Raw genomic sequence first — 26,374 nt, forward strand, 5'->3', positions numbered from 1 at the left:
TGAGTGCCCTCTTCAGAAATGCATTGCATGAAATTTTTATGCACAAACAGGAAACATGCTGCATGAAAAAAAATAATAAATAAAGTAATGCACAAGTATGTGAAAGTCTGTGAGCTTCAGAGATTGGTTGGTCTGTTATTGGCACAAGGAGCCATGGGGCAGGTGCTTGATCCCAAAGAAATTGGGGAAATTGCAAAAAGATGCTGAACAAAACCAATGTCCTGTGCATGGGAAACAGCTGGAAACTGAAGTAAAGTGGTTACAGCAAATTTTAATTTAATTTCTTTGTACCTTAGTAAGTATGAAGAAATCATATCCTGTTAAGACTGTGGACTCCATTTTTCATTAAACAAAGACCAAAAACTGAATTTGGAGTCTGAGATTTGCTGGCAGGAAGAAAGCCAATCTCTATTCCAGAGGTTGAATCCTAAAAAGAATCCAAAGCTGGTATCTACCTGAAAATCTGCCATTTTCAACCTGTCCCTTATGATACATGGTTGAAGGCCATGGACCATGGAGAGTCCTATAGCAGGGGAGGAATAACTGCATGCATTTGTACAGGTGAGAGGTTGAGCTGCTTAAAGGAGCTCTGTGCATAAAGACCCAGGCGTCCTGGTCGTCAACATACTGGACCTGGATAAGCCAAAGCAGAAGTAGAGTCACTGGGGCTGATGATACCATGGGTTTTTTACATGGTTTTGTGCCTACTGGTTGCTGCATTTCCTCCGTCTATCTCTTAAGAGAGAAAGGAGAAGAGCTGGGCAGGATGATGTGCCTTCCAGCCTTGCAACCCTCCTACTCTCTCTCTGCTGTCCTCTTACAATATTCACCCAGGGGACTGACCCCAGATGCCCACAGTGTTCCCAGAACACACTTGCTCATCACCATGGATAAAGCTGAAAGTGGAAGATTCAGTTCCCCTTCAGAAACTCAGCTTGGTGTTACGCAAGCACAAGCAGCAAGCCAGGGAGCAAGTGGAATGCATTCTCCTGCAGCTGCCTCCATGGAGTTTTGCTGAATTTCCTCTCCATTTGCTGATGGTGGACTTGAGCTCAGTTTTTACAGAGCCTGTCTCCTCCATCCCACCAGGCGGGGAGCAGCTTTTCCAAAAGTCTTCTACTGCTGGCTGGGCAACCCATGGGGCAGAGGCTGCTTGCATATACTTGGCTGGGAACTGGAGGGATCCTCTTTATCCTTACAGGGATGTGTGGTGAGTGCCTTGTGTTCCCACGTTTTGGGAAAGACCATGCTGGAATGATGTTCTCTTCTTCATTTCTATGCAGCTTAATTACTATTGCTCCAAGTTCATAAGATGCATGCTTAGAGCAACCTGTGTGGGTTTCTTGGGAACTGGTGGAAGTAGGGTGAAGAAACTCCAAATGCAGCTGTAGAAGAGTTGAGTTTTTCTCAGAGGTGCTGGTACCTTCTAGAAGGTGAATGTTGCAAAAAGGTACAGCAGTAGAATAATGTTGCAAATTAAGAATGAGCAAACAGCTTACAGGGATTGAAGAGGAGTTCAACCCAGTTGTCCCAAATATAGATTTATGGTCAAAAGAAACCAGAGTGAATTACTAAGGGTGGATAGAGATAATGAAGTGAAAAGTGCGGAATCAAGTGTGCCAAGTGAATATATTGCTGCCATTTTGATAGACTCAGCTACGTGTTGTAGAGCGTGAATGGCTGAAAAAAAAGGAGGAATGGGAATTACCTGCTCTGTAATGGGTGTTGTTATTGGGCTGATGTGGTTGGACCAGGCTGATCTGAGATAGCTGAGTAGGTGTTTGCTGAAAATAAAGGAGCCCTTATGTTCCTTGTGCTGTGGTCAAGGCTGTTCATCCAACAAAGCCAGGTGTGATCATTGAGTGCAGCATGTGAGTGCACAGTGTTGCTCAAAATTGCTCCCACAAAGAGCCTGCAAATCATCCATTTAATTGCTAAATTATATTTAGGCATGTAAGTTCATCCCTGAAGCACACATGCTTAAAAAGCAATTGGCAAGATGTCATGTTTTGGCATTTCCTGCTTTGAAGAACTATATTCTCGTCTGCAGGTGGAAAATCTGGGCTTTGCTCAAGGGCCAGCTGGCACGTGTCCTTGTTGAAATTATAATAAAATTATAATTGTTTGTGTCTTCCTCTTGCTTATTCCTGCAGAATAGGGATGAAGGTAGACACTGTAAAGATTCCTTTCCATCAGCTCCTCAGTTTCTTTTTCCCTATGATTTCTCACTAACTTCTCCTTCCCTTTTTTCTCTTTGTCAGTGTCGGGTCCTCTCCAGATCAGGCTGGTGAATGGCCCTGACTCCTGCACGGGGCGGCTGGAGGTGTTCTACAACAGCACCTGGGGGACGGTGTGCGATGACCACTGGGACCTAGCAGGAGCCCATGTGGTGTGCCGGCAGCTGGGCTGCGGGATGGGGCTGTCTGCCATTGGTGGGGCTCGGTACGGCCGAGGAAAAGATCCCATCTGGTTGGACAACGTTCAGTGCACTGGGATGGAAGCTGCTCTTTCCGAGTGCCGGGCACGGCCCTGGGGAACCCACAACTGTGGGCATGGAGAGGATGTCAGTGTTGTGTGCTCAGGTGAGTCTTGCTCTGGACTTGCTTGGATCAGATGACCTCCAGAGGTCCCTTCCAACCATTCATTGATTTTGTCTTGCACCGACTGCTGGAGACAGCCAAAGGATTAAATGGTGGGCAGAACTGTCCCTCCTTCGTAGTGGCTGAGCTTTGGGAATGCACGGAGCATGAGGATGGGAAAAGGTCCTGCTAATGTTGTAGAACCGCAGAGTCACTGAATCAGAATCACAGAATCAAAAGATCACAGAAGTCATAGAATCACAGAATCAAATAATGGCTTCTGTTGGAAAGGACCTTAAAGAACATCTATTTTCAAAACTCCTGTTGATTTTCACTAGATCAGGCTGCCCAGGGTCCCAATCATCCCTTGGACACTTCCAGGGATGGCACATCCACTGTCTCTCTGGTCAATCACCACCCTCATAGTAAAGAATTTCTTCCTTATATCTCTTTCACCTCTTTGAATATCCACGTTCACAGTCATTGTCTCCTTTTGAACCAAGTGCAGGACATTGCAAGGTCTAGACATTATGGCTAAGAGCATCGGAGACATGAGTCATCCAACAGCAGCCTTTGCTGGAGCATGCAGTTCTCCATTAGCACCTCCTTTAGGATGAGATAAACCATTTGTCACCCAAAGATGTTTCAGATGAATGCCCAGCAAAGTTCCTGATCAGTTACTGCTAGGCATTGCAGATAACTGCATGCTCAGCAAAGATTCTGATCATTTGCTCCTAAACATTACAGTTGAATGTTTGCCCAAGAATGTCTCTAATCATTTGCTCCTAAACAAAGCACTGTAGGTGTTTGCATGCCCAGTAAAGCTTTTAATCACTTGCTCTGAAGCATTGTAGGTGACTGCATGCCCAGAAAAGTTTGTGACCATTTGATCCTAAGCACTGTAGGTGTCTGCATGCCCAGAAAGACTCTGATTCTTTGCTTTCTGGGGTTTTTCAGGGGCACCCACTCCAGGTGAGATCCAGGTCAGGCTGATAAATGGCTCAAGCTCTTGCTCTGGCAGAGTGGAAATCTTCCACAACGACAGCTGGGGCACCGTGTGTGATGATGGCTGGAACATGATGGCTGCTGAAGTGGTGTGCAGAGAAGTAGGCTGTGGCTCAGCTCTGTCAGCCCCCACTGAGGCTACTTTTGGGCAAGGGGAAGGACAAATCTGGATAGATGACGTGACCTGCGTTGGAACAGAGGCTTCCCTTTCTCTGTGCCAGGTCACTGCCTGGGGAAGCCACAATTGTGGCCACAGAGAGGATGCTGGTGTTGAATGCTTAGGTAAGTCTAACTTCTTCCCTATCAGGGCTGGCATCCACGCTTTTAAAACATTTGTTATTTATTTTTATTTTCATTTTTCTATTTTTTATTTTCTATTTTTGGTGAAGGAATGGGTGGAGACAAGAACAGAAGAGCTTTAAAATGGTCCTAGGTGTAGATATCGACAGCCCTGTAAATGGAGGCGGTAGGAACTCCTTGATGGGCTGTGTGTGATAGGGAAAGGAAAAGAACAGGGAGCTTCAGAGGGGACATTCATCCAGGTGTTACGCTGGGTGATGAGTTCTGGGAGATGAGTAACTATGGGGAGTCTGCTCATTTCAGTTCACATCTGCAGCATTTCAACCTTCAGCTGTGGGATTCACTTAAGCACTGGACTCCTTGGTTCCAGGGCAGTTCTGGTCCCTTCCTGGGCCATCACCCAGGTTTTTGGCACTTGTGTCTTTCCAGAACCAACACAAGTACGTCTGGTGAATGGCTCCAGCCGCTGCTCAGGGAGAATTGAGGTACACCACAACCAACGCTGGGGGACAGTGTGCGATGACGGCTGGGACTTGGCTGATGCAGAGGTGGTGTGCAGGCAGCTGGGCTGTGGGACGGCAGTGTCAGCTCCTGGCAAAGCTCTGTTTGGGCAGGGACACGATCCTGTGTGGCTGGATGAGGTGAACTGCATGGGGACAGAAGGGGCCATCACTGAGTGTCGCTTGAAGCGCTGGGGAGACCATAACTGCAAACACGATGAAGATGCTAGTGTTGTGTGTTCAGGTAAGTGCCTGGCTCATGGATTCACGGAGAAGTTTTTCTGCAGGTACTCTAGCATCTAATTTTACTTTACTTCCCTCCATACACAATTTTCCTTTGTCTGTGATGCTACTGCAAGCAGTAATGTTTGAGAGATAACTCTGTTCTTGTAGGCAATCTATAGACAGATTATACGGGTATGAATTTGTGCTAATCCTCTTTCTGACACCTTAACATAGCAGTTCACAAGTGGCTCACCACATCCATCATGCAGGGCTGCTCTGAATGTTTCAATTTGTGCACTCAGAGGATTCATTTGACCAACAATGTTGTCCCAAGTTTCTTCTGGATTTCTAGAGGTGATCCAAGATTGAAAGATATTTCCCCTTTCCTCCAGCTTGCAATGAGATGCCATCCTTGTGAACAAGAAGAGAAAATCTGGGTGCCTTCAGCCAGCATTTGCAAAGAGCTTTAGTAGATGAGACTAAATAGCATGGAAGGACACAGTGACACCACGTTCCCACAAAATCTTCTTTTTGCTTGAGTAAACAAATGTTATTTAAAAAATATCTTTCCTAATTAAATGTGTTTTCAGAGAGAGATGTGGTCACATTAGCAGCACTTTGAAACTTGTTCTGGTGTTTATGATTTGAACATGGATGTTCAGGAGTCTTGCAGCTGCTGCCCATAGGAAACATTCCAAGGCATCCTGTTGTTAACTTCTTCTCAATGTGATCATTGTCTCCCAGATGAAGATACTGATTCAGATGGGGAAACACGGTTGTCAAAAATCATTTCTGAGTGCTGACAGGGCAACACCTAACCAAAGTCCCTCCTCTTATTTTTAAACCATTCCCCCTTGTCCTATCACTATCTGCCCACATAAAAAGTCAGTCTTCTTGTTTTGTAAGCTCCCTTTAAGTAGTGGAAGGCTGCAAGGCTCTCTGGAGCCTTCTTATCTCCAGGCTGAATAAGACCAACTCCCTCAGCTTTTCTCCACAGGAGAGGTGTTCCACCACTTGTACATTGTATGGTTGCACCTAGCTGCAAGCCTCAGAAAAACATCTACTTCAGAAGACTGAATGTCCCTGTTAACTCATTTTTCTTACCCTACCTTTAGATCCCACAGAGTTACGGCTGGTGAATGGCCCAAGTCGCTGTGCTGGGCGAGTCGAGGTGCTTCATCACGAGCAGTGGGGAACTGTCTGTGACAACGAGTGGGGCATGGAGCATGCGAAAGTGGTGTGCCGGCAGCTGGGTTGTGGCACTCCAGTATATGCTCCAGGCTGGGCTAGGTTTGGCAGAGGCTATGACCCCATCTGGCTGGAGAAAGTGACCTGCTCAGGGATGGAGTCTGCCCTTAGTGAGTGCACAGTCCAGTCATGGGGACAACACAGCTGCCACCATGGGGAAGATGCCAGTGTGGTGTGCACAGGTAAGTCTATGCCACATCTTTTTTGTCTGTGTATATGGAGAGCCACACTGCCACTGAGAATAAAGGTGTTCAGAATGCAAAGGGGTTATGATACCGTTCCTCCTGCCAAGAAATGATGCAGGGAGGACATTATCTCTGCCACTTTTCCCATTTTTCCTGGCTCATTTTTTTTAACTCAAGTGAACAGACACATGGCTTCTCACTGGACTTCCACCTTGCTGAGTCCCAAGAGATTTCCTGTCTAAAAAAAACATTACATGGTGGAGCTAAGAGTCATGGTCCTTCACAAGATCTCCTGTTTCCAGGGTTTCCCTTCCTCCTTGTCCTATCATTATTTGCCCAAGTAAAAAGTCAGTCTCCTTCCTCTTTATAAGCTCCTTTTAAATACTGGAAGGCTGCAAAGTGGTCTCTCTGGAGTCTTCTCATCTCAAGGCTGAGCACCCCCAGCTCCCTCAGTCTTTCATCATAGGAGAGAAACTCCAGTCCTATAAGCATTTTCACATCCTCCTCTGGACCAGCTCCAACAACTCCACATCATCTCCAGCAGCTCTTTCAGAATTTTTTTTTTCTTTTCTTTTTTTTTTTTCTTTTTTCTATTCTTCATTTCAGATCCAATGGCAGTCCAGCTGGTGAATGGCCCAAGTCGCTGCGCTGGGAGAGTCGAGGTGCTGGAGCAATACCAATGGGGGACAGTGTGCGATGACAGCTGGGACATGAGAGATGCCAACGTTGTGTGCTGGCAGCTAGGCTGTGGTGTGGCCATTGCAGCTCCTGGCTTGGCTCACTTTGGACGGGGAAGTGGTCCCATCTGGCTGTCTGAGGTCAACTGCACAGGGACAGAAGATAGCCTCTCCAAATGCAGGGCCAGGCCTAAAGGAGTCACCGGTTGTCACCATGGAGAAGATGCCAGTGTGGTGTGCTCAGGTAGCTGCTGTTCATAGCTGATGAGCTTATGGGTACTAACATTGCAGGAGCTCAATGGATTGGTTCTCCTTTCTCACCTATGACAGTGCCCTTCCCATATGTGGGTCTTTGAATCTCTGTGGCAGTCATAGAATCATAAAATCATGAAGGTTGGAAAAGACTTCTAAGGTCTTCAAGTGCAACCATCCACCTATTACCAATATTGCTGATTAAACAATATCCCTAAGTACCAGATCTACACATTTCTTGAACGCTTCCATCAGAACAGTTTCCCAGAGCAGCTGTGGCTGCTCCATCCTGGAGAAGTTCAAGGCCAGACAGGATGTGGCCCCGGAGAGAATGATCTACTGGGTTGCAGCACTTTAAGAGCCCTTCCAACCAAGACCATTAGAAGATTCTGATTCACTCTCCGTGTCATATCAAGTACTTGGTCTCTGATCACAAGGTCTACAGCCATGAGTTGATACTCTCTGCCTCTTTCTATTTCAGACCCCACCGAGGTCCGGCTGGTGAATGGCTCAAATCACTGCTCTGGGAGAGTTGAGGTGCTGCATAACCAGCGATGGGGAAGTGTGTGTGATGATGGCTGGGACTTGAATGATGCAGAAGTGGTGTGCCGGCAACTGGGCTGCGGTACAGCCATATGGGCTCCATCTGCAGCTCAGTTTGGGCAGGGCTATGAACCCATCTGGCTGGATGATGTGAACTGCACAGGATCAGAGGCTGCCCTCTCTGAGTGTAGGGCCAGACCATGGGGAGTGAGTAATTGCAACCACAAAGAAGATGCTGGTGTGGTGTGTATAGGTAAGAGACTCGCATTCCTTTGTGGTGCAGCTCTGGAAGGAGTGATGCTGGAAGGAATTATGGACTCTGTACTTTGCTATGTTCCTTAAGGGAAGCATGCTGGTAGAGTAATGGAGAGACAACTTTATTTTGCTCATGTTAAATCTCTTGCCTCTATGTAGGTACCTATTTCAGGTTGTCTGCTAACTGTGAAGGTTTTATCCTAGAAGAATGAGTGTCAGTTTCCAACCACCAGTTTGCTATCCTCCATAGCCCACTGACTGGTCTGTTGGGCTCTGAACATCCTTTCCCTTTTCATAATGCATGATGCTGTAGTGATGCATGTTTACACCGTACCATAAAGTCCCTTTGCACATTGAACCTCCCCTCTACCATGAGTCCATGTAGTCTGCTTGGACTGCCAAGGCATCCTCTCACTTTGTGTTTCCATAGCACAAAACTTACGTGTTTACACTCAAATTCCTCCATGTAAACCAGGTGGCTGAACCACCTCCATTAAAGTCTTGGGTGACCTAGGCAATGCAGCTAATTAATACCCAACACAGATCAGCCCACTGTAAAACAGTCACAAATATTTGCCCACATGAACCATGCTATTTTTGAATGCCTGAGGATACCCTGAATGGGATTAAATGTCTGCGTTTATTCCAGTGGTAGTCTCCATGTCACATTGCATCTGACTGTGGTGTGAGTTTCCCATCTTCCACATTTATGTGTTTGACCCGCATGTGTCTTTCTCCAGGACCAACCCAGCTCCGGCTGGTGAACGGCTCTAACCGCTGCTCTGGGAGGGTCGAGGTCCTTCACAACCAGCAATGGGGAACGGTGTGTGACAATGGCTGGGACCTGAATGATGCAGAGGTGGTGTGCCAGCAGCTGGGCTGTGGGGCAGCCATGTCAGCTCCGGGCTCAGCGCACTTTGGGCAAGGATCCAACCCTATTTGGCTGGAGGATGTTGAGTGCACAGGGATGGAAGGTGCCCTCTCTGAATGCAGGTCCAGGAAAGGGGAACTGAGTAAATGCAATCACGGTGAAGATGCTGGTGTAGTGTGCTCAGGTAGTATTTTCTTGAATAGCATTACTCACTATTCTAACTAAAAGAGGGAAGATTTAGATTAGATGTTAGTAGGAAGTTCCTTACTCAGAGGGTTGTGAGGCAGTGGCATGAACTGCCCCAGGAAGCAGAGGATGCCCTGTTTCTGTAGGTGCTCAAGACCAGGCTCAATGGAGCCCTGGGCATCCTGATGTAGTGGGTGGCCCCGTGGGAGGGGGTTAGAACTAGATGGACCTTAAAGTCATTTCCAGCATGAAGTCTTTTATGATTCAGGAGAGTACTGAGCTGTGCTGGAGGAAGGAAGTGTGTGACAATGCTGGATAGCACAAAACCCATAGAATTCAGGGCCCTATTCTGCAGAGGCTTGTTCATTCAGTGGCCTGGATTTCCAGTGAAGCCTTCGGGAGGTGGGAGACGAGAGCAACCCAAGAGGTGCTGAGCTGGTGATGGGCAGAAGGATCTGAGCAAAGCAGTGAGAGACATACAACAAAATCCTTGAATGATGGGAAGAAAGAAGCTTTTCTTAGAGACTTAGAGAGAACTGAAGTGTGATGCAATCAAGAGCTGCTAAACTGAGAGCAGCATAGAAGGGAAGGGCTTGTTGCGCAAGGACACAGCAATCAGAAAGAGATTTTTCCAAAATCTATTGTATTCTTTGCCAGTAAGTATGGACAAATTTTATCAGAAATTTCTTGTTCTGGATGATGATAAAAACCTCACTTTAAATATTCAACATTTCTATGATATTTAAGTATAAGAACAGAAGCACGCACTTCCTTCCCAAAGGTTCAGGTGATTCAACACTCCTGATCATCATGACTGCATAGCGTGTGGGCACAGAGGCCTACTGGTGTTTTGGTGCTAAAGCTGTCTAGACTGCAAGGTCTGTGGCCATTGCAGAGGCTTTCAAGCACGTCATTTTTAATGGCTCGAAATACATAGAAAAGTTTCTTGGTTATAAGTGTCAGAAAAGGAGAAAAAATCAGTGACAAACTTTAGTATGTGATTAATATGACAATGGAAGAAAGCTTCCAAAAACCACGTCAATCTTGTTTCAGATCCCACATCATTGCGACTGGTGAATGGCTCAAATTCCTGTGCTGGGAGAGTGGAAGTGCTCCACAAGCAGCTGTGGGGATCTGTGTGTGATGATGGCTGGGACGTGGAGGATGCTGCAGTTGTGTGCCGGCAGTTGGGCTGTGGGACGGTCCTCTCGGCCCCTGGCAAAGCTTGGTTTGGGCGAGGGCATGGTGCCATCTGGCTGGATGATGTGAACTGCACAGGGACGGAAAACAACCTCCTGGAGTGCTTGGCCAGGCCACGGGGAGAACACAACTGTAATCACGGTGAAGATGCTGGTGTGGTGTGTTCAGGTAATGCGGCCCCATTGGTTTAGAAAAGGGGTTGGGCATGGTAATGTGATCTCTGTTCAGAATTGAAAGACTAACGGAGAATGAAGATGGAATTTTCTTCAAGGCAAACTGAGTCCTATATTTCCAGACTCCACCTGGCCCACTAGAGTAATTTGCCCATGATTATCATGATCAACTCATGGGAGATTAGACGTGGGCTCCCCAGAGATCCCTTCCAATCAACACCATGGTGTCCCACAGTTGCCATTCACCTTGGTCAACACAATCATCCCAGAATGTGAATTCCTGAGTTCCAGACAGGACTCTGGCCAAGTCTATGGCTGTGGTGTTATATGGAGGAGTGTTTAAGGTTTGTAGAAGCATTTTTTGAGTAGCAATACTGTGTTAATCTTATCATTGCATGAACAGTTAATTCTCCAATTGATACTGGTGTAAGGAATATTTGATTAATGCCTGCAGGGATGTGTGTCCTGGTCTCTATTATAGGAGGGAAAAAAGACTTACTCAGGGTAGCTTATTTACACACACCCTGGTTTCTTCACTTTGTTCATCTTCCCACTCTTCACTCCATCTAAAGATCAATGGCATTGATACAAGGAAGCTTGGCAGTGGGTTGTCACTTATCAAAGCATATTTCCTAAGTAAGTGCAAGGTTCATGGAGTTCCTTCTGCCTCCTGCTTCCTTCCTTTTTTGTACTCACCTATTTTAACAAATTTCTAACATACTGTTTGGTCTTTCCTTATCTGTCTGCAAGCCAATCTTGCATCCAAATGGGCTGCATACTCCACTTGCCTCTGCTCTGGGTCCTTGTTCCTTATTGTCTTTGTTCTCTGGACTGCTTTTGTCCAGATCCAGGTCTGCATGCTGACAATTGTTGAGTTGCTTGTGGCCTCGAGTTTTCCAGTGTGCATCATCTCTTATCATCCCATGCTGTACATGCTTCTCAAGGTCTCTGCTGGCATACCAAGTTTAGGTCCTGTAACTCTGCATCCCACCAGGGAAAGAGAGGTGATGGTGATTCCTGCCTGTCTTCTGCAGCATGTATCAGAGAAATAAAATTAGAAGGTGAAGCCTGAACTGCAAATTGAAAGATACTGATGTCCAAGGTTGAACATTGCACATCATCTTACACTTACACAACTTACACAACTTACACATCATCTTGCTCCTCCGTTCCAATCAGTGGTATCTCTCAAATGAAACTATATACAGTTTGGAAGATAATACAGTCCATGGGCTGCTTATGAAGGGTGGGAAAGCCTACAGAAAAGCTGGAACGTTCTCCCTTTTTCATTACCCTTAAGGCCCAGAAACACTAAAAAGGACATGGTAATGAAGAGATCCCTCTCTAGAACACAGACAGGCTTTGCAGAGTTTGCTTTTGTTGTTGTTCTTGTTGCTAAAGCTGTGGTTCTCATCTTGACATGGAGTTATTCTCTAAGCAGGAAGCACAGTTCCCTTTTCATCATTTTCCTGTCACGGTTTGGAAGAGCTCAGCTCCAGCATGGCTGGGCAGTGACCTTGTGCTTCCAGTCCTTCAGCTAATCAGCAAAAGAGCAATTCTGGAATCTTAGAATCATAGACTCTTTTGAGTTGGAGGAGAGTCTTAAAGGCCATCTGGTCCAACTCTCCTGCAATGAACAGGGACATCTACAGTTTGATCAGGTGCTCATAGCCCCATCAGTCTGACTTTGAATGTCTCCAGGGATGGGGCATCCAACATCTCTCTGTGCAATCTGTGCAAGTGCCTCACCACCCTCATTGTAAAAAACATCTTCATATCCAATCTAAATCTCACTTCTTGTAGTCTGAAACCATTTCCCCTTGTCCTGTCACAACAGACTCTGGTAAAGAGTCTATTTGTACTAAAAAAATTTAAAGCTATGAGCTTCCTATATCCCTGTTATTTGTGAGATGGTTATCTACAGCCATCTCAAATTATCCCTGAGCTCTCTTCTTTACCTTTATTCTAGAGACAGTTTGCAATAGCTTAGCTCATCATTGAAAGAGGTTCAGAGATTTTGTGTGCTGCATATCAGGAAAGATACTGAGATGCAAAGACTTCTCTTGTCTTGTCTCCCAATCTTGAAGAGAACCGTTCTCATTACTCAATGTGTGTTCTTGCAAGTAAATTTGGAGACTGCAATGTAGCCATAGGATAGTGTTTCTGAAAGTGCTTGTCTTTGAATAACAAAATAATAGTACATAATTAATTAAATAATAAAGCAATTTCCTGCCATCTAGCTATGTATCCATGAAATGCAATGAAAATAGATTTCATTGTACAATATATATCTGGCTTTTAATGTTTTATTTTTCTGGTCTATCATAGAATCAGGGAATATCTCAAGCCTGACAGGATCACAAGGACCATCAAGTTCAACTCCCACCCCCTCACCAGGTACAGCTATTAACAAGTTATCTGAAATTGTTATCTCTGTGTATTTTAGTAGCCAAGACAATCCGACAAAAAATTGTATGCTTTAAGGGAGGTGCTGAGGAGAAGACAGGGGGGTTTAACTTTGTTGTGAAGTAAAACTCTAGATCTTCCATTTCTTTTATAGTGTATATAGCGCTGATCACCATGCATCAGGAACAACAGCTGGTTCATAGAGTGCACCAAGGGCTGTGAGCTTCTGTAAGGTGCTATTGGCGGGCATTTGCTCTCACTTTGCTTTGCGTCCCCAGCTCCACTGTCCTTCTGCTGCATCCTTGCTGTTGGGGCTGGCAGGTTTGAGCAGGATCGTGATGAAGAAAAGATCATGACTAAGGCTCTCCTCCCTTTCGCTTACTTTCTCCTCTACACTTTCCTATTCTGTTTTGTTTTCTTCTGTTCTGCTGTTTTTCTGAGGCTCCTAATGAGAAAGTAACTTTCTCAGGACATAGTTCACCACACCTTAGCATAAAGGACTCAAAGTGAATTTACTCTTTCTTCCATCTAGCTCCAAATGGCATCTCAAAGGACAATCTTGAATGGAGTCACAGGTACATGATTCACAATCATTTCAAACAAGTCAAATTGCATGTTTTGCAGGAGCTAAGCTGGTTGTTTACGGGAATTTACTACGAGCGGGAAGGTTTGGCTTCTCCCAAGTCCATAAACTTCCATAGACGAGAGCTGTGAGTTCTGTTGTAGGACCAGAGCTGGCTGCAAGTCAGGAGACAAAGACAGCAGGGGGAGCCTCCGAGCTATAGCAGGAAGGCTACCCCAACTCCTTCCAACTGAAGGGACAAGTCCAGGGACATAAGAGAGGAGGGATTAGTGCATGAGGAGTCCTGTGCATGAAAGCATGATTCAGGTCATCAGCAGAAGTCATCTTGTGCTGTACCCATGGCACAGCAGGACCACGGAGATGCCCTTGGGGCTGGCACGTAGAACACGGGACCAGGGTGCAGAGAGGGTTGTGTTTGCTCTGTACGTTCCTGGAACAGCTCTCCATTTCACAACCTGGAGATAGGAGCAGGCTGTGGCATGGAGCAGAGGGTCACCTGCTGGAACAGATTCACACAGAGCCCAAGTGACCAAGGGGCAGAGGAAGCTGGGCTGGCAAAGCAGGGAAAAGCCCAGAGCAAAGGAGGGAACAGGAAGAGGGCTTGCTGCTGAAATGCCTGTCACTCCCATCTGCCCCAGTTCCTCTCTGTCCCTCCCAGCTGGCTGGTGGGACCTGGCACTCCGCTGCTGGCCCTCAGCAGGGTGTGCTGCTCCAGCTTCCAGCCCATGGATGTGTGAACATGGGGCTGCCTGGTGCACTCCATCCCTCACCCAGGTTCCCCTGGGGCAGAAACCAACCCACCTGCACTGGAGCCAAGAGTGTGGGGGTCCTCCTCCTGATGGTGTGCCTTTGGGGTGAGTGATGCTTTGCTTCTGACCACAGGGATCCCATGCGCAATGTGTGCTCCTGTAGTGCGAGTGGAGTGGGAGTGGGGATCCAGGGTTTCTTGGAGTACAGCACAGGCTGGTCAAGGGTACTGGGATTCACGCTGGAACAGCTGCCCAGAGAGGCTGTGGATACCACATCCCTGGAGGTGTTCAAGGCCAGGTTGGATGGGACCCTGCGCAGCCTGGTCTGGTATTAAGTGTGGAGGTTGGTGGCCCTGCATGTGGCAGGGGCTTGGAGATTCATGATCCTTGAGGTCGCTTCCAACCCTGGCCATTCTGTGATTCTGTGATTTCTTGAGGGGATAGCTCACTGAGTCTTTTCAGTACATAAAGGGAGCTGATAAACATGAAGGAGACCACTTTTTGTCATGTTCTGACAGTGATAGAAGAAGACTGAATGGCTTTAAACTAATTGAGGGGAGATTCAGGTGAGGTGTTAGGAGGAAATAGGATAGCTAGTATTGGCACAGGCTGTGCAGAGTACCTTTGACTGTCCCATCCCTGGGGCCTTGAAGGTTGGATGGGTGTGATATGTGATATAGTGGGGGGCAACCAGCCCATGGCTGGGCAGTTGGGACTACATGGGCTTTAATGGCTCTTCCAACCAAGGCATACTGTGATGCTATGACTGTATGATTTTATGATCCTATGTTTTTGTGGTTCTATTCGAGGCAAGAAGGAATATCTTGTGATGGTTTTGGAGTCAGGAGAGATGTTTTTATGTGAGGCCAGCCCTGCAGACTGAACTCCCAAAGCTGTGTGTCATCTCCCTACATCTTCACATGTGATTTTGCCTGAGGATTAGAGACTTGGGACTTAGCAGTGTTACAAGAGCAGAGGGAAATATGCCCTGTTTTTATCCTGAATCGGTCCCATAGACACTTGCGGTTGGTCTTTTATCCTGCCAAATCTTCTGAGTGCAGCCAACTGCTGGTGTAGCAGAATAAAGGGGGCTCGGGTGAACTCTGCTCCCATGTGCATGGAGTAGGAGAGGCAAGAGCTATTTCATGGTGCAGCCTTTGTTATAGGATTGGTTAAGAAGGGGCCTTGGGCTTTGTTCAAGTTGCCACAATTCAGAGCAGAAGTGGGTTATTTGATCTGGGCACTATTTAAGTTCTTTTTCAGCTCTCCCCTCTTTTTCAGATCATGTTTGGAGGAAATGAAACTAGGAATGTACTTTCTCTGCCAGTACAAGCTTAATTTCCTAACTGATTGTTACTAAACCAGCTTGTATCACTTCCTCATGAAAGAAAAAAATACTATAACATGCTTGGGTTATCTTCCTCTCTGGTGATCAATTCATGAGCAGTGAAAACTTTCTTTCTTTCTGGAAATCCTACTACTGGAAGTTTCAGAATGGTGACTGCTCTTCCAGAGTCAGCATCTCCTGGCTTGCTGGAGTCATCTGCCCAAGGCAATGAAAGAAAAATACCAAGCAATACACCAGCTCTGCAAAGTCTAGGCTGTGAGGTTGATTTGTTATTGCTTTTGAGAGGGTAGTTTTTAGTAAAAATGAGGAAAGGGAGCACAATGCCCATGTGCATGGGGAATGGAGAGCATGAGTCTGGGAAGTGAGTGCCTGCAGTGCATCCATTTTAGACTCATCTTCAAAGTTAATTTTAGCGGTGTCTTTGCAAAGACATTTTCTTACTCCCTGCCCTAATAAATTAAAGAGCTGAGCTAATCCAGCCTACACATAGAAGGACAGTTTGTCCTTTTCAGGAAGCCTACGGCTCCCTACTTCTGGCTCGTGTCTAAGAATGATGCAGGGATTTGATTTCTACACTGCTTCTTCCTCCTTCTGGCCTCTGTGACCTCCCACGTGTTATATCTGACTCTCTACTAATCTGGGGAAATACTTGCACTTTCCCAACCGGAATTGATTGGTCTTCCTTGAGTGTTCTAACTCAGGCATGCGATAGAGAACCAGCAGATGAAAGCAAACAGCAGAGTGATGTGCCCCTGCAGAAGGCAGGTTCCATTTTAGGTGGACAGTGTTACCCCTTTCTCTCTGTGCTGGTAGAAGAAGGATAAAAGGAGGACGAGGCGTTCAGCTGCTCAGATTTCAGCAGTTGTGGAGGATGGGGTACCTGGGTGAGGGAACATGCAGGCACCAGATCCCAACACAGCTTATGACTCAGCTCTGGGAACAGCAGTACTGTGCTGGAGCTGAGCACAGGTTGGTGCCCCAGTTCTTTGGAAATCATCATCCATGGTCAAAAATCTCTTTACAGAATGCAAGCACATTGCTCTTCAGCACTTATTTTTATGCTGACTGTTAGGCTCTCTGCATTAGTCACTTCCAGTTAGCTTATTGCTCTACTTTGTTACTGCTTGTGCTAAGCACGCATAAGGAACTAGAGGCAATGTTTTGCTGCAGGTCTTGCAGAGTGAGGAAACCTTCCCATGAATAAGAATTCTTCCACTTCTCCAAACTCGGTGTGTATCTGCACTGCATGCAGTTGTTGTATGGTTATACAGCCACAGAACGGCATGAGCCAGAAGAGAACTCCTGGGGTGTGGGATCCATTTTGAGATTATGAGGAGTAAATTCAGGCATTTAGATACAGATGGCACTCAGCAGCTTATGAACTCTAAGGGCTGTTAGAGCTGCTTGTTCCACGCCTACTTCTCTTTAGTGCAGAATGTTTTCCTAACATCCAGCCTGATCCTCCCCTCCTCTGATGCAGTTCCATGATGTTCGCTTGGATCTTGTTGATGTCACCAGAAAGCAGAGGTCAGTGTCTGCCCCTGTGCTCCCCTCATGTGTAAGCTGTAGCACAGGGCAAACACAGGGCAGGGCTTTGCAGAGCAGGGAACCAATCATATAACTTCTGACTTTGGCATCACTCCGCTTAGCTTGCAGCTCTTGCTAGTAGGATCACCTGCCCTAGAAGCAGTGGCATGGGGCGTTCAGGACATTTTCTGCCTGTCCAGCGCACCCTGGCTAGTTATGCTTTATCAGGGCTCCTCATCTACCTGGCATGTCTCATTGGTGAGTAGCATTTGCATGGGAGAAGGTGCATCCCACTAGAACATGTGTATAGGGAAAGAGGGATCTGTGATCTGCAAGAATGGGGAGATTGGGCTTGCAGACAGGCTTGGCAAAGCCTCCTTTTGCCTGTCAGCCTTTAAAAAGGAAGGGAAAATGGTGGATGGGGCAGGAGGCCTTACTAGCTGGATAATTACTTTGGCCTCTGCACTGTTTTCCTCGCACAGAGTAGTTGGGAAATATTTGGAGCCTTACCAGTCTTTTGCTGTTAAGATCACAAACAGCATATTTGTGTTGGCCACTTCTTCAGGGCCAGGCTGTTCATTTACAAAGATGGGGCCTAAAGTTCTCTTTCCTCTAACGCAAACGAGAGCAGGCACTTCTGCTGCTCTTCACACCATAGATGGCTGATTGTGCTTTAAATCCTCTGATAGCTGAGGTGCTGAGGTGTTATTTCCTGTTCATGCCTACTTAATTTTATGTTCTCTTCTTTCCAAATAATGTCTCTTTGCTTTTCAGACCATCAAAATTCATTATTTTTGTGCACAGCTGGAACACCACCCACTGGCTCTTGGCTTCATACAGTATCATGCAAATCACTAATTAAAATACAAGACTACACACCAAACAACTCCCTTCACTGTCTTAGCATAGAACAACAGAATTACAGAACGAAAGAGTAGTTGAGATTGGAAGGGACCTCTGAATCCATCTGGCCCAGTCCCTTACTCAAGCAGAGACACTGCCCAGGACCATGTCCAGACTGCTTTTCAAATTCTCAAAGGAGGAGAATCCACAATCTCCCTGGGAAAACTGTGCCAGCGCTCCATCACCCAAAAAGTGAAGAATTGCTTCCTGATATTTAGACTCCTTTATGTTCTAGTCTTGCCCATTGCCTCTTGTCCTGTTCATGGACACCACAGAGAAGAGCCTAGATCCATCCTCTTTCCACCCTCCTTTTAGATTTATACATGTTGATAAGATTCCCCTGAGCCTTCTTTTCTCCAAGCTGGGCAGTCCCAGCTCTCCCAACTGCTCCTCACAGGAGATGTGCTCCAATTCCTTCATCATCTTTGTAGCCCTCCACTGGACGTTTCCCAGCACGTCCATGTCTCTGCTGTGCTGAGGAGTCCAGAATTGAACCCATAGCACCCTCACCAGTGCTGAACAGAGGTGAAGGATCACCTCTCTTGACCTGCTGGTGGTACTTCACCTAATGCAACAGCTGACTGGTAGCTACTCCATACATCCAGAATTTTCCATCCACTCACTGCAGTGTTTTCATTTTGTTCCTGAAAATATTCAGGAAAAAAAACATCCAAATCCCCTTTAAAGGCAACTGTCTTTTATTAGGAAAATGCAGAGCATTTTCTCTCCTAGATCTGGATTTTTTTTTTTTTATTTGCCTACCAAAGGAAAAGTGCTTCACGTTGCTGGTTGCAGAGACCATGTAAAGCTAGCACATGTGGTATAGGCATTCCCAGCTCTTCTGCGCAGGACCCTTTGTGAGTGCTGTGTCCCTTGCAGAGCAGCTCACTCCCCACTGGGTTCCCCTCCAGCTGTCAGATGGATCACACTGCTGTGCTGGCCACATCAAGGTGTTCTACAGCAACAGGTTGGGAGTGGTGTGCAATGACCACTTGGACCTGGGCAATTTTTAGTGCCAGCAGCTGGGCTGCAGCAGTGCACTGCCAGCCACTGTGGGTGGAGGTTTGCAACAGCCATCAGAGACAGGCAATTCAGGGCAATTCTGGACCTATCTGGTTGGATGGTGTCAAACACATGGGGACAGAGGCTGCATTTTCTTACTGCAGAGCAAATGACTGGGGGAAGAACAATTGCCACCATGGTGAAGACGCTGGTGTGGTTTGCTCAGGTAACACCTGAGGAATTCATAGGGTGGGAGGATACAGTTGGATATTTTGTGGTTCATCCCATATGAAGACCAGTAGGCAAAAGAGCAAATTGGAAACCAGTTTCGGAAACTGGATTATCAGGAAATCAGTGCTCATTTCACCTTGCAAAAGTCCTGAGATGCGGAGCCACTTCTGTGGGAGGTGCCTTTTGCGCATCACACTTCTCCATGATCGGAAGGATCCTTGCATTGGTTGAATTTCTGGGGAAAAAAGAAAAAGGCAACATTAGAGATGAAGCCACCCATTATACTTTTCAGGCACTGTAAGACAACTTTAGGCAGGAGAGAGGGACCAAAAGGAGGCATTCAGATACTGCCTCACTGTTTCCAATAGCAGGGACACCAGATTGTTCCTGTACTTTAACCGCTGTCATTGTGAAATCAGCTTGAGAAATCTTTTGCAACCACAAAATATGTCAGAGTTGGAGATTTGGTGGCTTATCGAGGTACAGGAAATTGGTGGGTATCGTACGTCCCTGTGCCAAAATTGTCCCAATAGATAATCATGATCTGATAGTGACAGGACAAGGGAAGCAGTCTTAAACTAAAAGAGAGAAGATTAAGGTTGGATGTTAGGAGAAAATTATTTACTCAGAGGGCAGTGAGGCATTGGAACAGATTGCCCAGAGAAGCTGCGGATGCCTGATACCTGGAGGTGCTCAAGAACTGGTTGGATGGCACCCTGTGCAGCCTGATCTAGTGGGTAGCAACCCTGCCCCATGGCAGTGGCTTTGGAACTGGATGCACTTCAAGGTCCTGTCCAATCCAAGCCATTCTGTTATTCTGTGATCATGTGGGGAGCTTTTCAGCTGCTGAGAGCATGAATGGCATACAGATGTGCTTGTAGCAAGGGTCTGATGCTACCAACTCAAGCCATTTTATGAGTCTATGATTCTGTGATCCTATAATTCTATGAAATGAGAGGCAAGGGGTTTTCACGGTGCACCTCTTTACTTCTTGCAGGCTCAGACAGCCACAACCTGGATCCTAGCACTGGTTCTGCAGAGCTGCGCCTGGTGAATGGCTCGAACCGCTGTTCTGGGAGAGTGGAGATACTGTATTATCACCAGTGGGGAACTGTGTGTGATGACGACTGGAGCTTTACTAATGCCAAAGTGGTGTGCCGGCAGCTGGGCTGTGGGGAAGCAGTATCATCCCATAACTCGGCATACTTTGGCCAGGGGTCAGGTCCCATTTGGCTGGACAACGTTCAGTGCACTGGGACAGAAACTGCCCTGTCTCAATGTCAAGCCAGGCCGCTGGGATTCAATAACTGTGACCATGGAGAAGATGCTGGAGTTGTGTGTGCAGGTAAGCTCTGATAACATCATGCTGGCATACCAGAAGTTCAGAGGAGGATGCGTTTCTCCAGGGCTTAATACCATTTTCAAAGCTCCAACAAAGTGATGGATGGCAGACACCTTGATAGAACGGTGACATTGTCCTCTCTTCTCTAGTGCAAAGTGTCATGTTGGACTTCTTAGCAGAACTCCTTGGGGTGTAACAGAAAGCCTCTTCCTTTGGAGATTGCTGAGATCTCCAAGCCATTACAGCAGGTTCTGGACCTGTTAGAAATAGATTGCAGAAGTTTATGGGGACAGTTCAGTGTTCACACATTTAATGTGGATGGGCTCTGAGGCTACACTGCTTTGTGTGCACCTACTCAACAGCTCTGAATCTTCCTGTATTAATACACTGGCAGCATCATTGTAGAGATGATCAGAGGCATGAAGCACCTCCCCTGAGAAGACAGGCTGAGAGGGCTGGGCTCAGTCAGCCCAGGGAGATCATACTGACACACGTCAGTACTTAAAAGGGGCTTAGAAGAAAGACAGAGAAAGTCTTTTTACACAGTCTAATATTCCCAGAATAAGGGAGAATTGTTTTAAAGTAAAATAGGAGAGATTTAGGTTAGATTTTTGGTGGAAACTCTTTACTCAGAGAGTAGTGAAGCCTTGGCTGACCAGAAAAGCTGTGGATGCCCCAACCCTGAAGGCCAGGCTGGATGGGGCCCTGGGCAGCCTGATGTGCTGGGTGACAACCAGCCCACAGCAGGCATTTAGAACTGGATGATCTTCAAGATGTCTTCCAATATAAGCCATTCTATGATTCTATGATCTTTAAGGTCTTTTCCAAACTAAGCCATCCCATTATCCTACGATCATTAAGGTACCTTTTAACCAAAGGCATTCTATGTTTCTCTCTCCCTTTTGCCACCAGAAGGCACAGTCACTGAAAAACCAGCTCAGCTGCGCCTGGCGAATGGCCCCAGCCACTGCGCAGGGCGCGTGGAGGTGCTGCACGACCACCAGTGGGGCACAGTGTGCGATGATGACTGGAGTCTGAGCGAGGCCACAGTGGTGTGCCGGCAACTGGGCTGTGGGACAGCTGTCTCAGCCCCAGGATCCGCTCACTTTGGGCAAGGCTCTGGCCGTGTTTGGCTGGATAACGTGAACTGCACGGGGGCAGAAGCTGCGCTCTCTCAGTGCCAGAGGAGGCCATGGGGATCCAACGACTGCACCCACAGGGAGGATGCCGGTGTGGTGTGCTCAGGTGAGCCCTATCTATAAATACTGGCTGAAATTAGGTGATCTTTAAGGTCCCTTCCAACTCAGGCCATGCCGTGTTACTATGCAGGGTTGGTGCAGCAACAATCAAATCACATCTTTTTGTTCAGACAATTGCCTTTGCCACACATGGTGAAGAATAAAATAGAATCAGAGAATATTGTGAATGCCACACCAGGTTACGCCCTTCCTTCTACAAGACCTCAGCAAGCTGTAAGAAAGACCATGTGCAGAAAGATCCACCCAAAGAGAATTATTCTCCTTTCTGATAACTCTAGCTGCATAAACTTGTCTCCAGTGCCTCCTACCATTTTGCACAATTACTACTGATCCTAGAACCCTTTGCCAGGCACTGAGCTCCAAGCTCTGGAGCTGTGGCCTCTTTTTATGTGAGTAGATGAGAGGAAAATCCCAAGATATCTTTGACAATGTGTTCCCTAGGCATCTTGAAGGATGTAGTACTAGTTTTCCCATGGTTTAATCCCTTGGAGCTTTAGCTGTTGAGCAAGCATGAATGTACACTTTATTCCCTATACAGACATAAAGACTTCAGAGCACCGTCTGGTGAGGCTGATGAATGGATCAAACAACTGCGTTGGGAGAGTTGAGATTTTTCATGACCAGAAGTGGGGGACCGTGTGTGATGACACTTGGGACCTACAGGATGCTGCAGTCGTGTGCCGGGAGCTGGGCTGCGGGATGGCAATGTCAGCACCAGGCTCAGCTCATTTTGGGCAAGGTTCAGACCCCATCTGGCAGGACAACGTTCACTGTATAGGAACAGAGTCCACCCTAGAGGAGTGTACACTGAGCAACTGGGGAGAACACAACTGTGGTCACAGTGAGGATGCTGGTGTGGTGTGCACAGGTAACACTATGGGCACAAGAGTGGGATATCCAGAAGTGTCCCCATCCAATGGGTATTCTATGGGCTATGGGCTTGGACACAGAGACATCGTTCTGCCCAAGGGTTGTGGCAGACTTTCCTTTTTCCTTCTTTCCTCTTTTGGAGTGCAGCAGAAATACTGCCATTCCTTTTATAGCATTCATTTGCTTTGGTGTAGATGCTTCCTACCAGGTATATCCTGACTGAGGCAGGAGCATGAGGTTGATTGCACGTCCTGAGTCATGTCTGAGAGCCATATGCAATCCAAGACAATGTAGGGTATTGCAAGCAACCTAACTCCATCTCCATGCCAGGAGACCCTGAGCAATGTCACATCTTCACATCTTACAATGTTTCCTAAATTAGTTAGAGATCAAGATACCAAGTGTAGGTGTCTATCTGTAGGACTACTCATGGGATTAGCTGGCCAGACTTCGGACACTGTCAGAGTTTATCCAGCCAATTGAGTCAAAAGTGGCTGGAGAGATGCTCAGGCTGGAGACACTGCAAAGCAGATGACATTTGCTTACCTGAGTTGCTAGTTAGGCCCTACTGCCTGCACATGGACAGGACCACATTCCTCAGTTATCAATGCTTCATTCTCCTTTAGATGCCTTAAGGTACCAAAACATGTGCACAAGACTGGAAGATGTTGCTTGCCAGTTTGTAGATTTCATGTTACGGAGAGATGAATTCTGCTCCTGAAGTGCCTTGAGGGACTTTTAGGAGCCTGGTCCTGTCTCTCTCCCATGTAGGGAATATTCTGCGCTGAAGACTCCAACTGTTGGTTAGATGAACCCACCTCAGAGGTGGATCAGGAGCAGCTTGCACTGTCCCACCTTTTCTGTTCCAGCACTAAGGAAACTGTGTTGTTATTTTTTGGATGGGGGAAAGTTCTGCAGGTGAACATATTTAAGACTGACAGGCTAGGAAGTCTTATCTTCAGTCATAACTTTGCACATAGCAGGCTGGGATCTTCATGACCCACATCAGTTTTTGGCAGACTTTTGGGACAGCTATTCAACTTAAGTTTTAAGTCAGATGGTAGGGAATCCATCGCGTCTACAGGGAAATTGGCCTGATAAGAAATTAACTTCACTGCTGGTATTTTCTTCAATTTTTTTTTGTTTGTTTAGTTTATCTGAATTGAACTGTTAATTCCATTTCACCTTTGCCTGTAGAATTAAAATGCCTTGTGCTATCAGACACCTTCAACTATAGGTACACACAGGGCAGAAATGAGCCTCCCCATCCCACTTTTTGATTCAGCTCTGTATGTAGGAAATTCCACGTTTTTTTCCTTGGAAAGGAAGATTTCAGTGTATGTGTGTTTGAGAGAAAGGTGCCATAAACACCTTGAGAATGATGCAGTATTGTAATAGGTGACTTCTGAGAAGTTTCTTTGATTGTGAGCCATTTATGCATGCTTTATAATGCCTTTGCACATTCAGAAGGTGTTTAATAATATGCCTTTGCAAGGAGTTGTGCATCCAACTTATACTGACTCAACCTACAGTCACTCTAGCTATGACAGAACCTTGTGATGGGCAAAGCCCTGTTAAAAATCAAGATGCACATTTCCCAGACGGGAGAGTTCAGTGTCTGACTGCCCTAGAACAGTGTGGATCTCCCATGATTCCCATTTTGCATCTACTAGTCCTCGAGTGATGTGTCTTATAGAGGAATCTCATGCAAGGCATTGGAGTAGGTCAGTAAGCCTAACTCTAAGCAACAGGTGCTGCTGAATTGTTGCTTGCCTGTAGCAGAACACTGAAAAAAATGACCAAGAGCAAGTCAGAAAGCATGTCTCTAGTTGAATACTCGTATGAAATGTGAGCCAATGTGTGTGTGCAAGATAGTGTGCTGGCATACATGTTGTATGCGTGCTATTCCTCACAAGCCTCTGCTTCCATGCAACTGTCAATAACGCACAAACCTGACCTGTCAGCATTTTTTCTGTGCTAGCGCCCATGTCACTCTCCTTCCAAACTCTCCATCTCCAGGAGTGTGGAGGGTCCAAGGACATCACCTCCCCTCTCTGCTCTCCATTGCAGGCACCAACCCCTTGCAGCTGCGGGTGCAGGATGGTCCTGGTCCTTGTGCGGGGCGTGTGGAGGTTCTGTACAATTCTACCTGGTATGGCGTCTGTGACAGCAGCTGGACCATGCTGGAGGCCAAGGTAGTCTGCAAGCAGCTGGGCTGTGGACCAGCAGAGTCTGCACCCATTGGAGGCCAGTTCAGCCAAGGGCATGACCTTACCTTGCTGGAGGGGCTCAGCTGCCGTGGCACAGAATCGCTCTTCCTGGAGTGCCAGCAGAGAAATATGGGCCCAGGACTGTGCAGACACGGCATGGCAGCCGGTGTGGTGTGCACAGAGATGAAAGGTGAGTGCTAGGAACCTCCATCATCCTACTGCAGTTGGCACCAGTCTGAACTATTGTCTGAACTAGTGTCGAATTAGGTCTCTAGGACAGATAGAGGTCCCACTTAGCCATGGTACAGAAGACATGGGGTGATAGCCATTCTCCCTAAACCTCAAACCTCCTGCCCTAGTTTTATCTCCTTTCCAGACGGGCAAAAGTACTTCCAGAAACCATTAGATAGGGTAGACGCACCTGAAGGAAGTAGTTGTAGACATTAATGTGGTATTAATTAGGAGAATGCATTTCAGCAGATGTGGCTGAGACTAGGCAAGACAATTTCCAGTGGGCTTTGATTTCTGCAAATGTGTAGTCTCCTATTTGTAACAGGGCTCTGTAATGCCTTGCTGTCTCCCATGGGTGTCTGAGAATGCAGAGATCTCCCCTGGTTTCATTAGTCCAAGGTAGGGTTCCATGCACTCAGCAAAGATAAGCTGACAGGGTGGAGCCTGAGCCCCAGGGAAAGTTGTGATGGAAGATACTGAAATTTCCCAAAAATGTGCAGAAAAAATGAAGGGTAAGAAGAAACTCTAAAAGAGAGCATGGGTCCAACTATCTAACCAAACTCCTCCACGCTGAACTCTTTCTGCAGACATTACGCATTCCTGCACAGTGTTGTCAGGTCTTCTTGGCGTGGTGGCGATGTTCTGTGGGATCCTGTTGGTCATGTACTTGGGAGTGAGATGTAGAAGACAGGCTGGACGTATCCTGGGTAAGAGCAGGACCACCATGCGTGATGCCCCTGGTCTCCCTGCAGGGCTCATTGTGCTTTTGAATGCATTTCTGGGATTGGGGTTTGTACCTTCTATGCACTATCCTGCTCCTTTATTTTGCAGACAAGTCACGTGTAAGGAAAATGGAGAATGCTGGGATGTCTTAGTTAGCCACACTTCTGATATTGAAGGCAAGACTCTCAGGACCTCAGAAAGCAGCAGAGACACTGTTCTGTGGAATCAGAGGAGCAGAACCGCCCTAAGAGGAGAGCAAAGAAGATCTCCTCTAGCAATCCCATCACGTGTGCCCATAGCCCTGGCTCACAGTACAGAGCCTCTTGGGGTCCCAGTTTCACCCTTGACCACACACAGCACCATAAGTCCTTCAGTCTCCAAAAAAGATCTTCTCAAAATGATAAACCTTGGATGATCCTCCAGGTAGACTCCAGCATCCCAACACCATTTGCCTGCACAGAACCCTCATTCCCAGCCCTACAATCCTGCTCGTTCCGTCACCCCAACAGGGATAACACCTTTTCCTCTAATCTCCCGTGGAAATCATTTCCTGAACCAGGAAGAAGTGAGCAGGATGCTCTACTGAACTGTACGTAGCTAATGTTGCAAAATGAACAATGCGCTTCAAAGCCTCTCCAGAATGAAGTACCTCACCCATTGTATTTATTCAATCCAATTTTTGAATTCTAGTAAAAAATCCTGAAACCTGGAAGAGCAAGAATGCAATGTTATTTATGTATTCTGGGATACGTTGAGACTTAACCTGAAGTCTGCGCATGGTGAACGTGATG

At 46.7% G+C, this 26,374-nt stretch overlaps 1 protein-coding gene across 1 annotated transcript; it reads left to right on the top strand.

Moving 5' to 3' along the window:
- Window positions 1-506: 506 nt before the first annotated feature.
- On the top strand, window positions 507-24,830 carry LOC306956431 (scavenger receptor cysteine-rich domain-containing protein DMBT1-like; the record flags this gene model as incomplete). Its single annotated transcript, XM_079547702.1, has 10 exons — window positions 507-561; window positions 2,262-2,442; window positions 3,601-3,685; window positions 3,806-3,866; window positions 4,314-4,628; window positions 5,725-6,039; window positions 7,453-7,701; window positions 19,946-20,293; window positions 21,203-21,535; window positions 24,490-24,830. The coding sequence occupies 10 exons, from the start codon at window positions 507-509 to the stop codon at window positions 24,828-24,830; spliced, it is 2,283 nt and encodes a 760-aa protein (XP_079403828.1).
- Window positions 24,831-26,374: the final 1,544 nt, after the last annotated feature.

The sequence above is a fragment of the Tetrao urogallus genome (genome assembly GCF_951394365.1).
Source record: "Tetrao urogallus genome assembly, chromosome: 30".
NCBI lineage: Eukaryota > Metazoa > Chordata > Aves > Galliformes > Phasianidae > Tetrao > Tetrao urogallus.